General features: G+C 47.8%; 1 protein-coding gene across 2 annotated transcripts in view; it reads left to right on the forward strand.

Annotated features, from left to right (window-relative positions):
* The first annotated feature begins 4,713 nt into the window (after positions 1 to 4,713).
* Positions 4,714 to 24,865, forward strand: part of EXT2 (exostosin glycosyltransferase 2) — a 145,584-nt gene continuing 125,432 nt past the window's right edge. Inside the window, exons 1-4 of one of the 2 annotated variants that reach the window (XM_070564874.1) lie at positions 4,714 to 4,872; positions 14,927 to 15,492; positions 16,523 to 16,612; positions 21,517 to 21,633. In XM_070564874.1, the coding sequence (XP_070420975.1) occupies positions 14,957 to 15,492; positions 16,523 to 16,612; positions 21,517 to 21,633 (743 nt within the window). In that variant the 5' untranslated portion in view covers positions 4,714 to 4,872; positions 14,927 to 14,956. Of the gene's footprint in view, positions 4,873 to 4,933; positions 5,515 to 14,926; positions 15,493 to 16,522; positions 16,613 to 21,516; positions 21,634 to 24,865 lie in introns of those variants that run through there. The other variant, XM_070564875.1, reaches the window with a different exon arrangement.

The raw sequence follows: 24,865 nt of genomic DNA on the forward strand, positions 1-24,865 counted from the left end.
GTCATGAACAGTCAGTCTGGTAACGGTGTTTATCAATTTTACTACTTTTATTAGTTTTTTACAATGAACTATTACTTTTGTTAATTCTTTCTATTGTATATTTGCTTTCTACCTTGTTCATTTCTCTTTTTTTAGGTGCTTATATGAATATATGTGAACTATGCTTTTGTATAAAGGAAAAATCATTATTTTTTGCTCCTTTCTTCTGCCACGACTTTTGCCCCATCACCTGCCAAAACCGTCGTTATTCCCTGCTGTAAAGAAAAAATACAAAATGTGTGCACCTTATTGTGCACAACTTTTATCTCATAAGAAACATGGAACTGCAAGATATTGGTCTCTAGTTAATGATATGCATTCAATAAAATATTCAGATGTGACTACTGATATCTGCAACTTACTTGAAATGCAGCAAAAAATGATGGATCAACAAATGGATAGATCGATACGTGATAAGTACTGTAAAATATTAATTGCATAATAAAGATGGCCAGATATATGGGTATTCACTGCAAAATTCTTTCAACATTTTTTCTTTTTACGTTTGACCCCTTTCATCTATTTCTCCCCTCACCCCCCAGCAACCACCAATCTGTTCTATCTATAAGCTTGTTTTCGGTTTGTTTTAGATCCCACATATAAGTGAGATCATACGGTATTTGTTTTTCCCTGTCTGACTTATTTCACTTAGCATAATGCCCCCAAGGTCCATCCATGTTGTCGCAAATGGCAAGATTTCATTTTTTTTATGGCTGAATAATATTCCATTGTGTGTATGCATGTGTGTATGCGCGCATGTGTGTGTGTGTACGTACATATATATGAAATTGTGGTATATACCATTCATCCATCAATGGACACTTAGGTTGTTTCCATATCTTAGCTATTGTAAATAATGCTGCAATGAACATGGGGAGTGAAGGCCTAGTTTTTAATCTCCAAATTTGTTATTTTTATTTTTATAGTTTCATGCAAGTCGGTATTTGTTCTGATTTAGCCGGGAGTTTATCAGTTTCATCGTTTGCCATCCCTACTCGATCTCAGTACTTTCTTCTGGTTTTAATATTCTATTTCTTGAAATGCATCTTTAAGAAATTCTGTTGGGAAGGGTTTGTTGATGGTAAATTCTTTCTATTTGTGTTGATCTGAAAATGTCTTTCTTTCTTATTCTTGAAAGATGGTTTCACTAGGTATGCAACTGTACACTGACTGCTAGCTTCTCCTGGCACATTGACCATTCTCTTGTGACTTCTATTTTGTTGTTGTTGTTTAGAAGTCTGCTGCTAGTCTTATTACCCATTTATTACAGGTGATCATCTCTGCCCAACAAATTCTTAGCTACTCTTTCCTCGGAAGCTGCTTCAACGTCATTCTCTCCATTCCCGCCTTCTGGATGTAGCCTGAGCTTTCTTCCTGCATCCTCTCTCTTAACTTCCCAGTCCTATAGTCCATCTCTTTGTTTCCTCTTTAATCTGCATTCTGGGTAATTTATTTAGATCGACACCCCAGTTTATGAATTGTGGCTAATCTATTGTTTAACTTATGCATTGCGTTTTTAATTTTAAGTTTTATATTTAGTACTTTTTCAATCTCCTCTGTCTTTTGAAAACATATCTTGTTTCTTTCTAATGCTGACAGTTGCATCTTTTAAGTCTTTGATCACCATAAACTTACTTATTTTATATTTACTTCTCATGAACCAATCATCTGTAGCTCTTGGGGGTTAAATTTCTGCTGTTTGTAGTTTCTGCCGACTGGTTTATTTTTCGTGTGCTTTGTACTTCTGGATCATGAGCCTATGTTTGTCAGGGTTCTATCTGTGCAGTCCTGGGCAGCTTGTGCTGAGGGCATGACCCTCCAGAGGGGAATTTATGTTTCCTTCTCCCAGGGCGTTGGGGTGCTACAACCTGGGCTGGTAACTCATCACGTTACTCTCTCTAGTCTTGGAGCTTCCTGGGCCATCCTGGTGGTACATATATTCAAATCCCACATCGTTGTGAAGCCTGATGAGTCTCTTCTTCTTCCACTCTCTGGACAAGACAGACGAGTTTTTTTGTTGTTTATTGTTACTGATGTCGAGCGAAGTTTCCCAGTCTTCCATTTCAATATCCTAGCTTTACCGTGGGTTTCTCCGTATCAACTCCCCACCTCGTATGCCCGGGTTGTAGCTTCGACTCTCAGATTTCTCACTTCAGCTTCATTTCGGCCCCAGTATATTTTCTTTCCTTTTTTCGGTGAGCTCGGCCATCCATTTGAAAGAGCGTCCATTATACTGGATCTCGTATTGATGGGCGTTTCCAGTCTGCCAGGCTGCCCGCCGGTGTTGTTCAAGCTGTCAACAGGAAATACACAGCACAGTTCTTTCATAGAGTCTTTTTCCTTGGAGAATATACACTCGTCCCTCAAACTCCGCAGGGGATTGTTTCCAGGAACCCCGAGGATACCATAATCCGCGGACGCTCAAATCCCCTGCTTCTGCCCTGGGTATTCGCGGGTTCCGCATTTGTGGATTCAGCCAACCGCGGATCCTAAACATAGTACATCATCCGCGGATGCGGAACGTGAGGCTACGGTGAGCGGATGGCACCTTTCTCCGTTCTTACAAGCTGCTATCATTTAGAGGAAGTGGTAAATGTGGGATTCAAGTCCGCACTAGCAATTCCTCGTAACCATAGACCCGCTTTCCCCTGATGTTGCCGCTTTCCTTGAAAGCCACGCCCTTTCTAACTCCCACTTCCACTTTCCGCGACTGGCTGGGTGAGCGGGTAGGTGTGCGGTCTTTGCTTTGTCCTGTACCTTCAAAGTGAGGAATGTGACATCATTCTACAGCCTCTCCTCTTACCACCGACTGCTAGGCCACTTTTCGCCTTCTCGGAGCCTTCAGGTCCTGTCTCCTGGTTTCCTTTTCCAATCTTCTCGGCAGTCACCCTCAGCTCCCTGGGCAGCGTGCAGCGTCTGCTATCACAGTCTCCATACTATTTCCTCTCGAGTTATTTGCATGGTTTCTACCCCTAGAAATGTAGTCGCACCGTTTTAGCCACACTGGATGAAAAACACTTGCTCCTTCTAACCACCTCTCCTTCTTTATCACACCTGTGCCTTGGTTCATGCTTTTTTGCTCTCCCTGGAATGCCCTAGTCGCCTCTCGACTTGTCGCTGTCCTAAATATCCTCCAGGACCTGCAAAGATATCCACTCTCGTATGAAGACTTCCCATACCTTTCCAACTGGATGCAATGGCTTTCCCTTTTGGCCCCTGGAGCATTTTAATATTCTCCGATGACATTTTTCTTCTGCTTTGGCTAATCTTACTTGTGCATTTTTCTTCTTTTTATTGAGCTCCTTCCAGCATCTGGGCACCCTTTATTCATTCAAAAAATACTACCTGAGCAGTTACTGTGTGCACCATGCATGCCTAGGGTTATAAAGTGAACGAGACAGGCAGGCGGTTTCCTCAGAGGCTGTGCATAACAGGTCTTAAACACAGACAGTCTTCATTTAACCAAAGAACGAGTGATTAACTAAAGACATATACATATATTTAATACAGAGAAAGACAACAAAGAAAACAGAACGCCCTCCACCTATGCGGCTCTCAGATGGGGCATGTGTGCTGAATTTCCTATCATTTTGGGAGGAATATGGATGGGAGGGCAGACAATGCTCCCTTGGATGTGGTGAAGCAGAATGTGGGTTCCCCATCTCTGGAATACTCTCGTCCCAGTCTCCTTGGATCTGTGACAAGCAGGCATTAACTCACAAATATTCCTGGAACCACGGTTGCTGCTGGAAGCCCCAGGGCGTCTCCAGACTCAGTCATCTCCATGAATATTTAAGCCGGAAGTTACAACTCCCACCAGATGGTGCTAAGGCATAGCCGGGACCAGAAGGAAATGGTTTTCACAGCCAGTACCAGTTGCTGAAATGAATAGGGTCATTTCGTGAACCTCTCAGTAACATCACTCTGAATTTTGATTGAATCTTTTAGACTTCACTTCCTGCCTGATGACAGGGATTTTACTGCACATGTAGAAAGCTAGATCATGTAAACAATACAGAAACAAAATGAAAAGGAAAATCTCTCTCCCCCATTTCTGCCTGTGCAATTTCTCTACCCCGAACTGCTAATTGCTTCTTGGATTCCTCCTAGAAAAAAATCTTGCACATAGGCCGTATGCCCGAAGATAAGCATCTAGATATACATTTTCTCTCCCCTGTTTTTGTGTATACATATATTTACATAAAGCTGTTTTGGACCCTGCTTTCCTATTTCCATACCAACATATATATGCATTCTCACATTATTCCATTCTAAGCATGTTCCATAATCTATTTTGCTCGTTTCCAGTTTTTTGCTATTCTTAGAAACACTACTGTAATGAATATTTTTGATGAACATCGTTGAGAATATTCATAGGGTTATCTCCATGCAGAGGGATTGTTATGGCATTTTACGTTTCATGGAGACTGCCAAATCGCGCTCCAGGAAGGTTGCGCGCTCATCCGTACCGATTACAATAAAACGTTTAGATTTGTGTCCGTTTCCTAACAGTTTTATAAGTGAAGCACGCTGTCTCGTTGTTTCCGTGGGCGGTGTCTTCCATGATGAACGAGGCTGCCCGTCTTTGCGGGACTGTCGCCGTGGAGCCCGGGAGTCGCGCGCCGGCCCGGGAGGCCCTAAGCGGTGCCCTGACTCCTCCTGTCCGCCAGGGGGCGCGGGCCCGGGCCGCTCCCGCATGCGCAGTGCGCTCGGTGTCAGCCGCCGAGCCCGGTCGCCGGCGCAGACGCAGCCCCCCCGGCGGCGGTGGCCCGCGCCCCGCGGCATGAGCCGGTGACCGAGCGCCGGGCCGAGCGGGAGGCAGCCGTGGCCGAGGTGAGCGCGGCGCGGGACGGCCGGCGGGCGCCGAGGGGCGGGCTCGGGCCTCCCGGGCGGCGGGGGCAGCGCGGGCCGCGCGGGGCGACCCCATCCCCACCCCCCGGGCCGCGCACGTGATTCCCGCTGCGGGGGCGCTTGGATCGCCCACCGCCTCTTCCCCTGGTCAGCCCCGCTTTGCTTCCCACCTGTCTCCCTGGAGCACTCCTGTCCACTCGTGCGCCCCTGCCATTTCTCCCCGGACCCTGCTGCTTCCTTCCCCCGCGGCGCCACCCTCCCCCGGGACCCCTCCCTCCCCGCTGCCACCTCCTTCCCTCGGGCGACAGGGCTGTGTTCCTCCCCCGGGGACTCCTTGCGCTCTGGGCTCCGCCGCGGCCTGTGGCGTCCCAGGCAGTGCTGGATGCCGTGGGCAGAGGTGGGACTCTGTGCTCCAGCTGGGGGCCGGGGGGGAGGTGGCTCTGGGCATCTGCTTGAAGCTCAGAGGCATTTCGAGTTTTCCTCCTGGCCGTGGGAACCGGATCTGTCTATGCAGTTTTCAGACTCGAATAATTTGCCGGAAAGTGCTAATCTAGAAGGGTAGGTCCTTGTTGGTCTGAAGATGTCTTGAAATAGAAATATGTCCGTTTTCACCTTCTATGTCAGGTGAGTGCTCTCGCGACTTCACCTAGGCTGGGTTTGTCAGTTTCAGAGTTCAAAGGCTAGTCACGGTCATAAAGCAGGTGATTCCGTTTCCGTCCTTCTCACTTCCGCTGGTGAAGCCTGTTGGTCCTGGAGGCGGGTGTGAATGGACAGATTTGGGTTTGTCAGGTTGTGCTGCTCCAGAGCAGCTGCCATCCTCCGAATCCTAGCTTTGGCATTTTCTAGGTGTGTGACATTGGGCAAGTGACTTAGCCTTGCTGTTGCACTTTCCCGGTCTGTAAAAGGAGGGTAATAATTACCTTGTCACATGGCACTGATGGGAAGATTAACTAAGTTAACACAGAGTTCTTGAAACAGATCCTGGCATGTAGTCAGTCCTCAGTAACGTTTAGTTGCTAGTTATTTAATTATGTGCATTCTATAATGTATAGTATAATTCCCACAATCAAAGGGCACGGTATTTTTTTTTTTTTTTTGGTGAGGAAGGTTCACTCTGAGCTAACATCTGTTGCCAGTCTTCCTCTGTTTTGTGTGTGGGATGCCACCACAGCATGGCTTGACGAGTGGTATAGGTCCATGCCCGGGATCTGAACTCTGGAACCAGGGCTACCGAAGAAGAGCCGGTCAGACTTAACCACTGTGCCACTGGGCTGATCCCGAAGGGCACAGTATTTTTTTTATTGGAAACCATTTTTGGGGGCGGTTAGTCATAACATGACTTTAATTATAAAAACGCTATCAGATAAGGCAGTGAATCACAGATTTTCCTGCTTTTGCTAATATTTAGTTCCTTTGTTTTCAGGCACAGTTGGGTTAAATTCCAACGTAGTAGTGGCCCTGGGAGTTCAGCTGTGAGGGCTTCTCTAAAAAGCTTAAAAAGACGAGATTGCGACTCAGAACGTTGGACTAAGTGGGTTGGGTACAGCCTGAAGCAGCAAGGAAAGGTGCTTTATTCATTCAGGCAAATTTTAAGAATAAATAATTCCAGGAACAGAAAATGCGTCTCATCCTGACAGCAGAGTGGGGTTAACAGATTTTTCCGGTGACTCAGTGCTTGACAGCTAGCCAGAGGCTTGCGCTGTGTCGCAGGGGCACGTTCGATGTGTTTCCAGGAGGATAAAGGTTGTGGGGCTCTGCTGTGACGTCTTGTTGGATCCAGGTGATGTTGTTACGTGGAATAAACATTCATTAGAAGGAGCTTTCTTGGGGCCGGCTCTGGGGCCAAGTGGTTAAGTTTGCGCGCTCCGCTGCGGCGGCCCAGGGTTCGGATCCTGGGCGCGGACATAGCACCGCTCATCAGGCCACATTGAGGCGGCATCCCACATCCCTCAACTAGAAGGAACGGCAACTAAGATATACAACTGTGTAGAGGGGGGGTTTGGGGAGATAAAGCAGGAAAAAAAAAAGATTGGCAACAGTTGTTAGCCCAGGTGCCAATCCTTAAAAAAAAAAAAGAAGGAGCTTTCTTTTGGTCTGTCCTCTTGAGGGAAGCTCCGTGTAGAGGGAGGAGGGTATTCAGGGGTGGGGCCAGAAAATTCAGTCTATGGAAGTACCTAGTGATATTTTTTTTCCCCTTTGGAAACTCTAAATTCAAGAACAAAAATACTCAGAGTTCATCATCATATAAGAACTGCAAACATGGGCCCTGGACAGCGTGTGCACTGATGGAACTGGGAGGGATAGGCACACTATGTTGATGTGAAATGTGTCCTAGACATGGGATTAGGTGCTGGGAATAGGGAGCAGAGATGAAAAACTCTTGACTACAAAAGTTGCAACCAGAAGAGGAGACAGACTCGCAGTTACTTACCTGGTTAATATGGTGTGGCCAGCGCTGTGATGGAGTGTGGAAGGTCTGGGGACGCTCACAGAGCAGGTCTGTCTCGAGAGCACTTCGTAGGGGGCTGTTTTCGTTTCTCATCCTTTCCTTTTTTCTTGAAGGCTTTTGCCCTCGTCTCTTCTACTGAGTTTTTATTCTCAGACGCTCGCCGTATCTCCCAGCTGTTTGGCACAAACTCCCCGGAGCTCGTTTAGCCTGTGTCAGCAACCTTAGAAATGGGGGTTTATGTCTCTAGGCGTAGCCCTCATCTGCCCCCCTCATCCAGGGGACGGGCCCTGGTGGATGGGAGCCAGAGCTTCCTGTCCTTCAGGGGGACTGTCCTGAGGTGCGTTTTTCAGAGTCCGCCAGCCGCTTGCACCCATGTCACTTTTTCTTAGTTTGGCGGAACGTAAACTGAGACAGTTGGGATAGAAGTGGGTCTAGAAAGCAGGCCCTGAGCACTGCCTTCTGACACTGGGACCGCTTGCCCTCAGACGGCAGCAAGGTCCCCCTTACTGGCGGGCAGTGAGGTGTCAATGGCCCCTGGTGCCCTCACCTCCCGTCGTGGGACCCCCGCCAGCGGTGGGTGGGGTGAGATTCAGGTGGAAGGGACGGCGCTGGCTCTGGCACTTGAGCAGTATGTGGATGGGGGCAGTGATCAGGATGGGAGAGCTGGCTGCTCTTGAGCAGTGTGTGGACGAGGGCGGTGGTCAGGATGGGGGAGCTGGCTGCTCTTGAGCAGTGTGTGGACGAGGGCGGTGGTCAGGATGGGGGAGCTGGCTGCTCTGGAGCAGTGTGTGGACGAGGGCGGTGGTCAGGATGGGGGAGCTGGCTGCTCTGGCACAGTGTGTGGACGAGGGCGGTGGTCAGGATGGGGGAGCTGGCTGCTCTTGAGCGGTGTGTGGACAGGGGCGGTGGTCAGGATGGGGGAGCTGGCTGCTCTGGAGCCGTGTGTGGACAGGGGCAGTGATCAGGATGGGAGAGCTGGCTGCTCTTGTTTTCCCCCTCTGAGGCCTTGAGGTCTCATCGGGTCAGATCAGCCACATGCCCACACTGCGAGACAGAGGGCCCGGTGGCAGTGTCTCCTGCAGCTGGAGGGCTGGCTGAGTCGAAAAGCAGGCCCAGCATGTGATCTTAGTTGCGGCAGCACTGCAGAGGAAGCGGGGTGCACAGCATTGGCAGGTTGTGATAGGGAAGAAGTGGGACCCTGGGCCTGGGGATGCAGACATTCGGGTGGAAACACTGGGAACTCTGAACTCACAGGTTTCCTTAGATCCTCTGGGCCCGCAGAAGCATCCACCTCCCCCTGCCTGGATGCTGTGCACAGACCTCGCCTGAGGCGGATGCCTTGCAAGATGCTGCTTACCCTTCTCGAGATCTTGCCCCTTCCTTCAGATCTCGGCATCGCCCAAGTGGGGAAGTCCAGTCCCGTCTGCCGGGGAAATAGCTTTTGTGCTGGACGAGTTGCAGGACTGGCTTGTGTGACCCAGCAGGAACTGGGGAGACGCACGTGGGAGTGAATCTTGAGGATGTTAGACCCAGTGGGCAGTGGCGGACTATAAAGCTGGCTGGGAGAGAGTCGCGGCCTTGGGAACATTCTCTGATGCTTCAGGATTTAGTGACCCGGCAAGGACAGCTAGAGCGCGTTGTCCTCTGCTGCTGGGCGGGCTCCCTGAACTTGGCCACAGCCATGGCTGATGCCGTTGGCTCTCAGCTGGGCGAGATTTTGCCTCCGCGGGGGTCTTTGGCAATGTCTGGATATATTTTCAGTTGTCACAGCTAGGGGTTGCTTCTGGCTTCTGTTGAGCAGAGACCAAGGATGCTGTTAAACCTTCCATGTTGTGCAGAACATCTCCCCACAAAAAAGAATTGTGTGGCCGCCACTGCCCGTAGCGCTGAGGTTGAGGACCCTGGCCTCCAGTAAGTGAGGTGGACGGGTCAGAGCTGACTTGGCAGAGAGTTAAGGAAGGGAGAAGGGTCAGGGAGGTGGGGCCTTGAGTTCGATTTATTTCTCGAGGCCAGAGGTGCAGCATCTGCGCATGTCCCCAGGAGGGTGCCCTCCCTTCTCTTTGGTGAAATGGGATGCCTGGTGAGGGACCAGGGCCCTTCTCAGTGCCTTTGAGAAGCTCAGTGTTGGCTGTCCTCTGTAAGCTGGGAATGGCTTACGAGATGTGACATAAGGTTCCTAGGTGTCTGTGAGGACGATGGGATTTTGAGGCAGGTAGACAGTACCTGTGCGGGCGGCAAGGCCCAGCCTTCAGCCGGCATGTCTTGACTCTCTGTGGTGCTAATAGAGCATGGTGTTCCCAGGGGCAGTAGAGCTGGGCAGCCGCCTAGGGTACCGCTCGACTTGTGTGCCCAGAAAACACTCAGGAGCCGGCAGGCAGAAGGCTGATGTGTCAGCTGCCGCAGTGGGAAAATCGCTGTTCGTCGTCTGGTTTTCGGGTGTGAGCTCTCAGATCTGTGTCCCATGGATTGAGGGAGAGGCTGGATCACTTTGAAGAAGTACCCTGCAGTGTCTTTGCCAGCATGGACAAGTGTTCCCCAGGTTGCTTGAGGGAACCGCAGCTCTTTATCCGACTAACTGGAGGTCAAGGAAAGGATACTCGCCGGACCCTCTGAGCGCTGTTGACTTCAGGGTCTGAGCTCATCGTGGTGCCAGGCGGCCCTCAAGCAATAGTGGCTAGGCATGGGGAGGTCAGTGCCCAGCCTCTCATCTTCTGAGGGACAAGGCGTCCTCTGCGTGGTTCTTCAGGGGGTTCCCAGCAGCCCTGAGAGCCTGCTGCCCAGGCAGCAACCACCTTCATACGTTCACCTCGTTGGCTTTCCCTCGGCTCTCCCTTCTTGCTCTGTGCTCTCAATTTCTGCTGTTACCTCCCGAGGAAAACTGCCGGCATCGCCATCCCTGTCTCTGGCTTTTCTGGGTTTTGTGGAGGTGCGGTGGAGGGGGGACCCAGACTGTAACAGGTAGGAAGCAAAATGTGATGGCTAGGACTCTAACTGGCTGGTTACCAGCCCCCGCTTCTTTCCAGCCTTCTGCTGAGCGCTCGGGCCTCTGGAGCCGGGTCACTCTGCTCCCAGGGGGGTTCCTGTGGCACAGGGTCCTGCCAATGCTTGTGGTGTCTGGGTCTTTCAGTTTCCTGTGCTGCTGGGTAGAAAATGTCTCATTGTGGTTTTACTTTCCCTGACCGTTAGTGAGACTGGCCCTCTTTTCAGACGTGTATGTCCCGTTTTGTTTCCTCTTGTGAATTCCTGCTTGAGTTTTTGTTCAGTTTGCTGTTTTTTGTTTGTTTTTATGGCTGTGCAGGAGTTCTTGATTCTGGTTCTAGTCCTTATTGGTTGTATGTATTATAATTATCCTCTGGTTTGATTGTCTTTTTATGTCCTTTGGTGTCTTTTGATGAACAAAAGTTCTTCACTGTAACACGGAATTTATCATTTTATGGCTTGCACTTTTTGTATTTTGTTTCAGAAATCAGTTTCTGCCCAGAAGTCAGATACTCTTTATTGTGTTGTAAATATTTTATAGTTTTGCCTATTACGGATAGCTTTTTAATCTTCCTGGGGTAGACTTTCCTCCCCTCTGGCTGCTTTTAATATTTTTCTTCGGCTTTCTTCTTAGTGGTTTTACTTTGACATATTCAGGTGGGGTTTTCTTTGTCTGTATTCTGCTTGGACTTGAGCATCTTGAATCTGCGAGTTGATGTCTTTCATTATGTTTGGGAAAACTTAACAGAAGACAGCTGGATTCTCGTATCTGCTTCTGCATTCAGTCTTTGCAATAAGACACAGCATGTAGCCTGTGGAAAATGATAGTGACAAAGTAATGTCAGTATTATGAAAACAGGTCAGACTCTTTGAAAACGTCGTGGGGACCCCCTGCAGTCCCCAGGCCATTCTTTGAGAACCACTTGTCTAAGATTTTGGTATTAGGGTTTATACTAGCCTACTAAAATAAGCTGGGGCGTATTCCCGCTTTTATCTGAGCTCTGGAATAATCTGTGTAAAATTGGATTTGCTGTTTCTTCAATGTGTAGTAGAGCTGGGGAAATCTTTTGGGCCTGGAATTTTCCTTATAGGAAGATTTTTTACACTTTCTTTTTTTTAAAAGATTTTATTTTTTCCTTTTTCTCCCCAAAGCCCCCCAGTACATAGTTGTATATTTTAGTTGTGGGTCCTTCTAGTTGTGGCATGTGGGATGCTGCCTCAGCATGGTTTGATGAGCAGTGCCACGTCCGCACCCAGGATTCGAGCCAACGAAACACTGGGCCGCCTGCAGCGGAGTGCGTGAACTCAACCACTCGGCCACGGGGCCAGCCCCGATTTTTACACTTTTGATTCAGTTTCTTTAATGTTATAGAACTCTTCACGTTGGCTATTTCTTCTTGAGACTGTTTTGAGAAGTTGCATTTTTAAAGAATTTTTCCATTTCAGCTGAGTTTTCAAATGGGTTGACATAAGTTCATTGATATCATCTTATCTTTTAAATATATGCAGCATTTACAGTTATGTTCCCCTTTTCATTCTGCATATTTGTGCTCTTTTTCTCTTTATCTTGGTTAATATTACCAGAATTATATCAAATGTCAATTTTGTCTTTTTTAAAAAACCAACTTTTAGCTTTGTTGATCCTGTTTATTTATTTATTTTGTGGTGAGGAAGATTGGCCCTGAGCTAACATCTGTTGCCAATCTTCCTCTTTTTGCTTGAGGAAGATTGTCGCTGAGCTAACATCTGTGCCAGTCTTCCTCTGTGTTGTATGTGGGATGCCACCACAGCATGGCGTCATGAGCAGTGTGTAGGTCTGTGCCCAGGATCCCAACCGGCAACCCTGGGCCACTGAAGTGGAGTGTGTGAACTTAACCACTACACCACTGGGCCAGCACCTTTATTTTTTTTAATTAATTAATTTCTGTGTTTTTATTACTTATTTTCTTCGATTATCTTTGGATTTATTTTGTTGTGATAATACCTTTTTTATAGATAATCTGTAACTCATGAAAATTTGTAAAAACTCATGTGTGGATACTATTTTTATTCCATTAATCCCGGTTTTGAAATATGCAAAGTAGGTATTTTTCAAACTGGGTGACCCATTATTGGGTGGTATATTTGCTCTAGTAGATTATGGCCAGCATTTTTTTAAAAAGCAATAGACTAATAGAACAGAAAGCTGTAGTGTTCATCGTGTGTCCTGTGGCGATGTGCTGAGGTTAAACATTGTTTTGCGAACCTGTTATTTCAGATACATGCATGCACACACACACACCTGTGTCTGTACTGGATCGCAATGTAAAGTGTATTTCTTATTGTAGGTTTTAGGTTAAAAAAACCTTTGAAAGCTACTGTGTTAAAAGTAGTTTGTCTGATTTTAGTAAAGATTTCAAACCTGATTTCACAAAATAAACACCCGAGGAGCTGGCTAAAATGACGGATCCTTTTCTAGACCTGCTGGGGCCAGGGCTCTGTTGTAACAAACTCCTCGTGCAGTTCTCAGCCTTTGGGCATTTGGGAACCGCCGATTCAGGATATAAATCGACCTTGAGAGCCTGTTGGAAGTTCTAACTTGGGGCACTGGTGGGTGCAGCTCCTCGTGTGCATTTCTCCCGAACCCTCCTATCTTCGAGCTGCAGGAGGGACACACAGAATGGCAAGAAAGCCTTCCGGGGGCCTGGATGTGGTAGGGGGTGGGGGACAGGCTGGGGACATGCTATTGGTTGTTAGAATGACAGAAAAAATGAAATAGCTGTCATGCCTGCATTTCTGTCATAGAATTGTTAGCATATGTTGAATGGCTGATGTATATACCCCAAAGATGACAATCTTTAAGCTTAAAATGTATGAACATTCGTACATTAGTCCCTGACAAGCCGTCTCTTCTGTTCCAGCTCACGGTCTCAGAGATGCAAGTCGAAATCATTCATGACTGTTGAGCGCATTTCACCCAAAAGCTGATAGCGACAGCACCTTCAAGTCTGGGCGGTTCCCCCCTAGCTAGGCAGCAAACAGTTTTACCCTGTGGGCAGTGACCAGGGGGAGCTCCGTTTAGCTAAAGTGACAATGGTTGATAAACCTTAGATGGTCTATGAGCTTTTCAGTTATTTCCCTTTATATTAGTAGCTTCTCTGAAAGATCAGTGAGTAGAATGGGACCGTTTTGTAGATTGGGACTGTCACACGTGGAAGCCAAGGTAGCTTGTGGCAGGAACATGGTAAGTCTGTGACACGTGATGCAAGGACAGCAAGGCTCTGCTCCCCCCACACCCCACAGTGTCTAGGCCCCAGTTGGGGTGGGTTTGTTTGGTAAGGATCTTAGGTTGTGATCTACAGGAGAACCTTGCATTTTCAGTTGAGGACTAAGAATTTCCTTTGTATCAGTCAGTGATGCCCATTGGCTGTTTCATTACCTGTTGCTGTGTAACAGACCAACCCCAGACTTAGTGGCTGAAAACAGCAGCAGCAGTCGTGTGTGAGCTCACGATTCTGCAGTCTGCAGAGCTGTGTGGGGATGTGCATGGCTGCTCCACACCGTTTCCACTGGGCTCTCCCTGAGGTTCCTTCCCCTGGGAGCTCGGCGCCCTGAAGGCATGCCGGCTGGCTTCCAAGAGGATGAAAGCAGCAGCTACAGGGTCTCTTATGACCTGGGCTCAGAAGCCCCAAAAGCCTTCTGCCACATTCTTCTGGCCAAAGCAAGTCAAAGGCTAGCCCAGATTCAGGGGGAAGGGAAACAGATTCCATCTTTGATTGGAAAAGTGGTGTGCACGTTCACCGAGGAGAAGCAGCGTTGGAAGGTGACCCGCTGCACTGCCCTTCTTTCTCTCCCACCCTCCCTCCTTATTCCTCTCTTCCCTCCTTCCATCTAAATGAGTCACCTGTCCCCTTCACTGTAAAACATCAAGGTGTATTGAAAGATCCAAGTTTCCTCTGTTCTTCTCTAATACCCCTTGGCACTTTATCGATACTTTCTCAGTGGCGTTTTCACATTTGGCATTTTCTTGTGTTTGTCGCGGCTCACTCGTTAGACTAGAAGTTCCTCTCAGGCGGGGTCTGGCTGCGTCGCGGTGCGTGGTGGGTGCTCAGCAGAGGGCTGAATGAAGAGATGGGTGCAAACAGATTGTAGCATAACAAGTGTTCGAGAAGAACTTGGCTGAGAAGAACCAAGTTTGTCCAGATGAACCCTCAATTAATGTTAGGCAAGTGTTTGCAAACGAAACGAAGCCGCTCTCTTTGGCTGTTTCACTTTGGATTTTTTCCCTTGGTCAGCACCGGTCTTCCTAAGCCCCACGTGTTTACCAGCTTATGCTTTCAGTGAATGTGACTTTATAGTGTAAAGTTATATTTTTATATTATGTATCAGTATTTACATTAAATAGTGTTTGTAGTATTAAATATAGCATATATTCATACGTACCAATATGCATGTTTGTATATGTTTATAGGGGATTTTTGCCTAAGAAACCCTTTTCAAAAATCCCTTTCCATTATTACATCGGACCACTTAAGGGAAAGAAGGAGGCGCATTAGAAGCTGAGCAGTCCTTTCAAGTGTCCTCTGCCACCCTAAACAGCTCGCTTTTCTCGTTTCACCCCGTACCCAGGAGTGCGAGGAGGGGGCTGTCTGGGTCATTATGTGCGCGGCGGTCAAGTACAACCTCCGGGGTCCGGCCCTCATCCCGAGAATGAAGACCAGGCACCGAATCTACTACATTACCCTCTTCTCCATCGTCCTCCTGGGCCTCATTGCCACCGGCGTGTTCCAGTTCTGGCCCCATTCCATCGAGTCCTCCAACGACTGGAGCGTGGAGAAGCGCAGCATCCGCGACGTGCCCGTGGTCCGGCTGCCAGCCGACAGCCCCATCCCCGAGCGGGGCGATCTCAGTTGCAGGATGCACACGTGTTTTGATGTCTACCGCTGCGGCTTCAACCCGAAGAATAAGATCAAGGTGTATATTTACTCTCTGAAAAAGTACGTGGATGACTCTGGCGTCCCAGTCAGCAACACCATCTCCCGGGAGTATAACGAGCTGCTCACGGCCATCTCAGACAGTGACTACTATACCGACGACATCAACCGCGCCTGCCTGTTTGTCCCGTCCATCGATGTGCTTAACCAGAACGCGCTCCGCATTAAGGAGACAGCACAAGCGCTGGCCCAGCTCTCGAGGTATCTAGCACTCCTGCAGACCGGAGCCGAGTCCTTCAGGGAACTGCGGGCAGGGAGAAGGGGGCGGTCTGCTGTCGAGTGGCTTCCAGCTGTGGGCTCCTGTCTCGTGGGAGGGGACGTGAATGAGCTACTTGCTGGAGCAGGAGGCCAGCGCCGTGAGCATCTGGCCTCTGAACCAGTGAAAAGCGGTCTGCCATCGGTGCTACCGCCCTGGGCTCCTAGCTTCTTAGGATTTACAAACTAAGGATAGCTCGTCTTCCCATACTTTTCCTTTTAAATTTAAATACTATATTCCCTTCTTTGTTAGTTACGTAATCCGTGTTCGCTGTAAAAAGTCTGAAAATACAGGTAAGCACAAAAGACAATGTAAGATTCATTCCATAATCCGGCCTCTAAGAATCATTATTAATATTTTAGTATTACTTTTCAGTCATCTTTTGTGTGAAAAAATCTATGTATGCATCTATATACACATTGCATAAAATATGCATAAATTTTGCATAGAATGTATACATATGCATATATACATATTTTATATAGTAATATATGCATATACGTGTGTATATATACATTTTTGTGAAGAATGGCATCACACAGTAAATACTCTTTTGCTGCCTTTTTTCCTTATACTGTGAATATATTTCCAAATAATTTTATATTTTTACTATGTAATTTTTAGGGTTGTAAATGTATTCCATTTTACTCATGTTCCATAGTGTATTTAACTCAGCTTCTGTATTTTATTTATTTTTTGTTTCTTTGACGAAATGGTGAACATTCAGATAGTTTTCGTTGTCATGAGCAGTTCTGTAGTGGGCAGACTCGAAGTAGACGCCCACCCATTTTTCCTTTCGAGGGGCCGGGCTGGTGCCTGTTGTCCTGCTGGGGTTTCTAGGAATTCTCTTTGCACGCCCGAGAAGTGGCCGTGTTTTGGGTTGGGGATCCTTGCTGCTCGTCATCCGGTGACTGACTCTTGGTTTTGTGTCTTCATAGTTGACGTGTGACTTCTACGTGTTTAATTTCTTAATAGGTGGGATCGAGGTACAAACCACCTGTTGTTCAACATGTTGCCTGGCGGTCCCCCCGATTACAACACGGCCCTGGACGTCCCCAGAGACAGGTAGGCGCGCTTGGGGGCGTCCCTGTGATGGGCTTCTGAGGATTCAGTAAACGCGAGACCCTCTTGTCTGTGGAAAATCATACTCCTAAGCCTGCTGGGACACAGTTTGTTATCGAAATTGTTCATTAAAATAAAGCATTGTCCTCCTCAAGACTTGGAAGTGCGAGACCTGCTTAAGCCTGTCGTGGGGAACCAGGTAGAGCTTATGTTCTCGCCCAGCTGCTTAGACCCATCTTTTTTCTTAGCCTGGGTTGTGCTGCCCTACGTGCGCCACCTCACCCCCTGCAGCCGGGTCCTTGAGGCTCGGGTCAGCTCTCTGAGTTTGGGAGCGTTTGCCAACAGGAGAGCCGCAGCTCACTGAGGGATGAGGGCGTGCATGTGGGAAGGGACACCCAAAGCCGCAGTGTCAGGACACGGGCACTCGGAGTATCCTCCGCTCTGTTGTTTCAGTCAGCGGAGTTCTTCCTTCCTTCCTGTGTTTCTTTCTCTCCTCCCGCATCCCACCCCTCGCCCACTTCTTTCCTTCCTTCCTAATAAAACCTTCCTACAGGCAGATGTGCCTGGGGTGGTTGTGGTTGTGGGCTCGCTCTCTGTGCCTGTCGGCCCTTTGTGCGTGGACTGGAAAGCTCGGGAATGAGGTGCTGCTTGAGGCTCCTCCCCAGCACTTGGTTCAGTTGAGAACAGAGAGCATGGGCCCAAGGTGAGAGTCCTGGGCAATGCTCAAGGCCAAGGGTTGTCGTGAGTTTATACATGAACTTGTTTACAACCAGATGTATTACAGTCGGTGTTTACCTCTCAAAATCCTTGTCACTGAAGAAGGTCAGCGAATGGCTGGAGGCCAGCTGTGTTCCCAGCTCGTTAGAGGTTAACATTGTCATTTATGAAAATCTACGCTTGGATGGCTTTTCCCCAGGAGATTAAATCTAAGCCCTCTTTGCTTTAAGTGATTCTTGAGAGTCCCGGTTGAGTTTCTATCTGGAAATATAATCATTGCTAGAAGAGACAGACACCGAGGACCAGCCTTCAGCTTCGGTGTAGGAACCGTCTCGGACGATAGAGGGCAGTCGGGCTGCAGAAGTTCTGCAGAAACCTTCCGGACACAGGGGGCCCTGATTGGCTCTCAGCCCCGGGTTCCTGCCGGGCCCTGCTTTGTGGATTTGGTTGTCCCGGGAGAGTGGAATGCTTCAGAGACCAGAGAAGGGAAGGAGCTGTAAGGAAGGCAATGTCTTCACCTGCTGCTCTGGGTTTATTTGGAGAAGGGCTTATTTCTGTTTGGGCCATTTCACTTTTTGCTGACATTTTGGTATATGTATGTGCATGGGAGAAGGGTTTTATTTTTATCAAGTGCACATGTTAAATGCGGTTTCATTTCTCTGCAGGAAAGTGTCAAGCAGGCGGGAGAAAGTTTAAGTTCTTGCCGAGGCTTAGGTGTTAAGGCCCAGGAGGTTAAATCGTTTTCCCCGTGCGTGGATTTTTGTAAGTGATTATAGGCAATCCCCTAGCACGTCCTGAATCACTGTGGAGTCCTCCTTTATCTCTGCAGTGGGAAATTTCATTTTGGAACCTAGGTGGTCTTCTGGTTGGGGCGAGGAATAGTGGCTTTGTTTGTTAATTTTTCTTATCCTTTGTGCTTGCTCCTGAATTCAGAGGAGGCAAGAACCGTGAGCTCCATATCAGATGATTCGGAAATTAGAAAACAGACTAGATTAGGTTGCTGCTAAGATCTCCTGACATCTAAAGTCGTGGGTGTGATTACTTTAGAATTATTTTACTCTGGGAAATGCAAGGACCAGGACTGAAGGAGGTGTCTGCTCAGCGAATCCATGTTTTATGCTGCTCACACCTGGTTTTATTTCTCTTCAATTTTTAAAGTCATACACATGATACACAGATACCTTCTTTGTGTAAGGTTGGGACAATATGCAAGAGTATAAGGAGTAAAATGTAGAAATATGCTTTCAAACCCTCCTCTCTTTTCACTCCCTTCCTGAGAGCTAATCATTCTATCAAATACCATCAAGTACTATGTGTTTTTCTAGTCTTCTTTCCTATGGATTTATACACAAACGCATATATGTATACACATAACCATTTTATCTTAAGTGGGAGCAAATTGTATCTCATCACTGCCTCACTTTATTGATCGTTGTTTTCTCAGGTATGTTCTGTAATATTATTACTTGGATTTGTATTTTTTATTGTTTTATTGTTATTTTTTGCTTGAGGAAGATTAGCCCTGAGCTAACATTCGTGCTAATCGTCCTCTACTTTTCTGTATGTGGGACACCTCCACAGCATGGCTGGTGAGTGGAGTAGGTCTGCATCTGGGATCTGAACCCGTGATCCCTGGGCCACCACAGTGGAGCGCATCAACTTAACTACTCGGCCATGGGGCCAGCCCCATTTGCTTGGACTTTTATTACCCTTTCTTTGCACGTATCTCTCACAAATTTCTACTTTTGTGTGGGTGTATATTTATTTATTTACACTTGTTATGGAAAATTTCAAACCTTTATGAAGAACAAAGACTAGTACAGGGAACCACACGTACCCCCGTCCAGCTTCAGTTATCGGCCCTCAGGGCCAGTCTCCATTTTTCTGGACTCCTTACCCACCGCCGGGTATCTGGAAGCAAATCCCAGACGTTAATGTCATTACATCTGTAAATATTTCCATTTAAATCTTTGCATGATAACGGCTTTTTACAAAACATAACTACAGTTACTATTATCACAGCTAAAAAATTAACAATAATTCTTTAATATCACCAAATATTCACCAACTATCTGGCCATTGTTCAAACTTACCTGTCTCATAAATATCTTTTTATAGTTTGTTTGATGCAGTAAACAAATAGGGATGCCCAATAGAATTGGTCAGCTTTTTTTTTTCTTTGCAAACGCTGAGGCTTTGTATTTGAGGCATTTGCTGGCCTGATTACATGCCTGGTTTAAGTGTGTTCAGGCGCTGTGAATGCTCAGGAGATCTACCCAGAGTAGGGCTAGTGGAGTACACAAGGTGTGGGGAGGGCTTGGGGACAGAGAGACGTGCTGGGGACACGTGGAGTGATACCACCACTTGGCCTGGTGCGAGTCTGATGGCCACATTAATTCTTTCTCAGCTGCAGGGTTTCCACTCAGCCCGTCGCAGCTTTGGAACTGGTCTCTGATTTGGGGATACGTAATGGGAAAACAGAATGTGCTTCTCAAAAGCTCACTTTTGAGTCAATGTAAAACACGTGTTCTGCAAAGTGAGGGACCCTTGCAGTGTTTCCTCTGTTAGAATGTTGTGGAAACCTTGGCAGCAGGAGATCCAGTGCCTTAGAGTTGAAGGCCTGTCAGTCGCAGGGCTGGGTGGACTCGTGTGACTAACTGCAGGTGTGGCTCTTTCCGGGATCACGCATGGAGAGCACGTGTGTGATCGATCTGTGGCATAAGGTGTGCCTCAGATTGCGGGCCTTCCTGCTCCCGGGGCGTAACCCCACCCTTCCCCTGAACAGAATAACCGTGCAGGGCTCCGGGGACAGAGCAGCAGTGAAGGCTGGTCAGAGTCTGCCCACGACCGCCCACCCCTCTCCTCTGGGCCGTGGGTGTAATTGCCTAGTCATCCCCGCCCGGCTCACCTGGGTGCCTGGTGCCTGTGTGTTGGATCCATGTTGCTGCTCTGCACAGAGGTCGAGGGGGCCCCTGCGGTCTGCTTGCCATCAGCGTCATGGAGCCTGCCCAGGTTTGTGTCGGATGGATTCACTGCTGAATGCTAATCAGGAAAATCAGACCACATGTTGGTACTGAGGATGGTTATTAAGTTTACAGAGTAGACTGGCAGCTGGAGAGGTTTTAGCCTGCATATTACCTCACCAGCCAATTCTTGGTTCCATAAAGCTTAAACAAACAGAGTGGGATTTCCAGGGTTGGTTTGAAAGTCTTTGAACTTAAACTGGTCATGTTAGAAGGGAGTGTAGGCTGTCATCAGGCCAGGGAGGGGATTGGTAGCCATCCATATTGCAAAAAGTGTGTTTCTCAGCTCAGACGTTTTTGGCTCAGACTGTGCAGTGGGTGGAACTGGCAGGACTCTGCCCCGTAAGTGATTCCGATGGGTGTGGGGCCCCAGGGATGGAGTGGCAGGAACAGTGGGCATGATGGACTCCCGCTTCCTCTCTCTGATGAAGCGTCGTCCTGCTCGCTGGGTCCGGTTGCCACAGTGTGTTCACGGCTTTCTAATTAAGGAGAAGAAAAGCTAGTGCAGGGGGACTACAAGGAAAGCACCAGCGGGCCCGTTCTGGATTCTGCTTCCTGTCGAGGGACTTGGGCTGGTGAAACTGAGTGGCTGGTGGAGGCCGCGTGATTCGCGCGTGGCTCTGGACGACAGTGGGAAGAATTGCTCGGGGCAGGAGCTGGAGAGAGGCTGGGACGCGCACAGCCTGAGACCTGATGCTTTGCTGTCACCGCTGCTTTCTGTGCCCGTTGTCTCCCGAGGTTCTGGTCGGTGGGTCAGGAGGTGAGCGCCCAGCCCGTCCTCCCCGCGCAGACCTGTTGTTAGGCCGGTTATCATAAATGTGTTTAAGAGTCGGGCTTGACCTTTGGGAGAGGTGAATGGGGTCTGAATAAGGTGGGAGAGGGGCTGTTCATAGGGTGTCCTCTGGGCTGTGATGTTTAAAAACGTGAAAAGTGAGGAAAGACTCCTCAGGGCCCCGGAGGAAGGCAGGTGGCTCGGGGATGGAATGCGGCTGAAGCCAGGGCATGTGAATGGGAAACAGTTAGCGAGGTGTCTTTCCAGGAAAGGGCCTCAGTAAACATTAGCTCTTGTGGACACTAAGACTCAGGTATTCCTGGCCCCTTCCACGGAGCTGATGAGAACGAAGACCTTCTTTCTTTCTCTTGTTTGACAAGATCCTTTGCTTTCAGGGCTTTGCTCGCTGGTGGTGGCTTTTCTACGTGGACCTACCGACAAGGCTACGATGTCAGCATCCCTGTCTACAGTCCGCTGTCCGCTGAGGTGGACCTCCCGGAGAGAGGACCAGGGTAAGGTGCATTCGCCTCAGCCATGTGTGCTGTGAGGTGCCAACCAGGTTCCGCGTGGAGGCTGTCACAGCAGTCAAGCGTCCATTACGGGACAGGGTCCTTGAGGCTCCTGTCCTCCTGCCCCCCCACCTCCCTCCCCTTCCCTCCCCCCCCCCTCCTGTTTATCCTTCCGTTTCTCTCTCTCAGTAAATTTACAGTGCTGCCTACCATCCTTCCAAGTCAGGAATCTGTGTGGTGTCCTTAACTCCTTCCTTTCCCTTCCTTCCTACGTCAAAGGAGTAAGTCCTTGGTTCTACGTCTAAATATTTCTTAGGTCTGTCTCCTCTGTCCCTCCGCCCCGCCCTGCACCAGGTTCCTGCCATCTCGCCCTGGGGTTGCTCAACGCCCCCGTTTGGTTTCCCTCCTCTCGTCTTGCCGCCTCCCAGTCTGATTGTTGGCTTCACGTTGCTCTTAGGATAAAGCCTAGACTCCTTAAAGTGTCTTTTAAGACCTTCTATCACACGACCACTTTCTCCATCTCTAGTTTTTTTCCTTTTAGTTCTTGGAACCAGCTTTGCTCTCTCAGTTTTTCTGGGCTGCAAACACTCTCCGCTGTCTGGCAGTCTTTTTGCTCATTTTTGTCACACTAGTGGTTGCTTGTCCTTGAGGTTTCAGCCTGAAGACCTCTTGCTCGGGGGGCGCTGTCTGAGCACTGGGGTGGCTCCCCGGCTGTGCGCTCCCACAGCGGCCTGCGCTTCTCCTCGGGCACCGCTCATCGTGCCCTGCTGTGAGGATGCGCTCACAGCCCCTCTGCTTCGGACGTGGTGTTTTGTAAGTGCCGTGAAGCTGGGGCCAGGGCTGTGTTTGAGCTGCCATGTCCCCAGTGCCTGGCATGTGGTTGGCTTGTACTCTTGGTATGTGCGTTAGTGAAAAGGCTGGCAACGTGGATGCACAGCGCCTTTTGTCTAAGCTTTTTTGCTGTAGTCTGTGTAAAAATTGTGCTAATTCATGGTGGGAATCTCAGTGAGCTTTAAACAAACACGATGACGTTGACATATGACATTGGGTGAGATTTAAAAACGTACACTTCGCATTTGGTCTCAGAAATGAGTCTCAAGGAATCATTTGCTTACAGAAGACCACAGCCACTCCCTAAGCATCCCAAACGTCCCCTTAGAAGCCTTTATGGATTCTTAGAGAAATAAGAGAACTCTTCGAAAGAGAAGATGTTTCTCTCCTGTTGTGGGTGTTTTACCTAATGTGGCATGGGACCAAATTCTGAAGCTTGCTTTAGGCATGGCAAATTTTGTTACTTAGACAATGTATAAAGTGCATTCAATATATATATATTTTTTTCCTGAGGAAGATTCTCCCTGAGCTAACATCTGTGCCAATCTTCCTCTATTTTGTATGTGGGATGCTGCCACACCATGGCTGCCAAGGTGTAGGTCTGCGCCCAGGAATTGAACCTGGGCTGCTGAAGTGGAGCGCACTGAATTTAACCACTGTGCTACGGGGCCAGGCCCCCATTAGACATTTTTAAAAACCTTAAACATGTTTTCCTCTAGCCTTAGGCAAGTGCAGAGAAAGAAAGACAGGTTCACAAACTTGTTGCTTAGATCACCTTTCTGGATTTTTCTCTGTTAGTGGACTCCCACAGTGGACTTATTTTATTATTTTTTTATTGAGATATAATTCATATACCATAAAATTCACTCTTTTAAAGTGTACAATTCATTGGTTTTTAGTATATTCACAAAGTTGTGCCACTATCATCAATACCATCTAATTCCAGAACATTTTCGTCACCCCCAAAGTTAACCCATTACCTGTTGGCAGTCGCCTTTCATCCTTGCCCCCAGACTTCACACCCCCTGCCCCCAGCAGCACCCACTGATCTGCTTTCTGTCTCTGTGGATTTGCTCCTTCTGGATGTTTCGTATAAATGTAGTTGTAGAGTAGGTGGCCTTTTGTGTCTGTCTTCTTTCACTTAGCATCATGTTTTCAAGGTTTATACATTTGGTAGCATAGAATCAGTACTTTGTTCCTTTTCTGGCTGAATTACATTTCATCGTATGGATATACGACATTTTGTTTATCCATTCATCAGTTGATGGGCATTTGGGTTATTTCCACTTTTTAGCTATTATGAATAATATTCCTCTGAACATTCATCCAAAAGTTTTTGTGTAAGCATGTTTTTAGTTCTCTTGAATGCATACCTGGGAGTGGAATTGCTGGGTCATATGGTCACTCTGTTTCACTTTTGTTTTTTTTTTTTGGTGAGGTAGATTGGCCCTGAGTTAACATCTGTTGCCAATCTTTCTCCTTTTGCTTGAGGAAGATAGTCACTGTGCTAGTCTTCCTCTTTTTGTATGTGTGATGCCGCCACAGTGTGGCTTGGATGAGCGGTGTGTAGGTCTGTGCCAGGGATCCAAACCTGCAAACCCTGGGCTGCTGAAGTGGAACATGTGAACTTAACCGCTATGCCACTGGGCAGACCCCTCTGTTTAACTTTCTGAGGAACTACCAGGCTTTCCCAAAGCGGCTGCACCATTTTACATTCCCACCAGCAGTGTCTGAGGCTTCCGATTTCTCCACGTCCTCTCCAAAACTGTGATTATCTGTCTTTTTTTATTCTTCCGTCTTAGTGGCTGTGAAGTTTTATCTCATTGTGGTTTTGATCGGCTTTTCCCTGATGACTAATAATATTGAATATCTTTTCATGTGCTTTTTAGCCATTTATATAATCTCTTTAGAGAAATGTCTGTTCAAATCATTTGCCCATTTTTAAACGGGGTTGTGTTTTTATTGTTGAGTTGTAAGAATTCTTTATGTATTTTAGATACTAGACTCTTATCAGATATATGATTTGCAGATATTTTCTGCTATTCTGCCGGTTGTCTTTTCAGTTTCTTGGTAGTGTCGTGATGCACAAAAGTTTCTAATTTTGATGAAGTCCACTTTGTCTGTTTTTCCTTTGGTTGCTTGTGCTTTTGGTGTTGTATTTAAGAAATTGTTGCCTAAACCAAGTCCGCAAAGATTTAGGCCTGTGTTTTCTTCTAAGAGTTTTATAGTTTTAACTTTTGCATTTTGATCCATTTTGAGTTAATTTTTGTGCATGGTGTGAGGTAGGGGTCCAGCTTCATTCTTGTACTTGTGGATATCCAGATGGCTCAGCAATACTTGTAAGAAAGATTCTTCTTTCCCCACTGGATGGTCTCGGCACCCTTGTTGACAATCAGCTGGCCAA

Source organism: Equus przewalskii, chromosome 11, assembly GCF_037783145.1.
Source record: "Equus przewalskii isolate Varuska chromosome 11, EquPr2, whole genome shotgun sequence".
Lineage (NCBI taxonomy): Eukaryota > Metazoa > Chordata > Mammalia > Perissodactyla > Equidae > Equus > Equus przewalskii.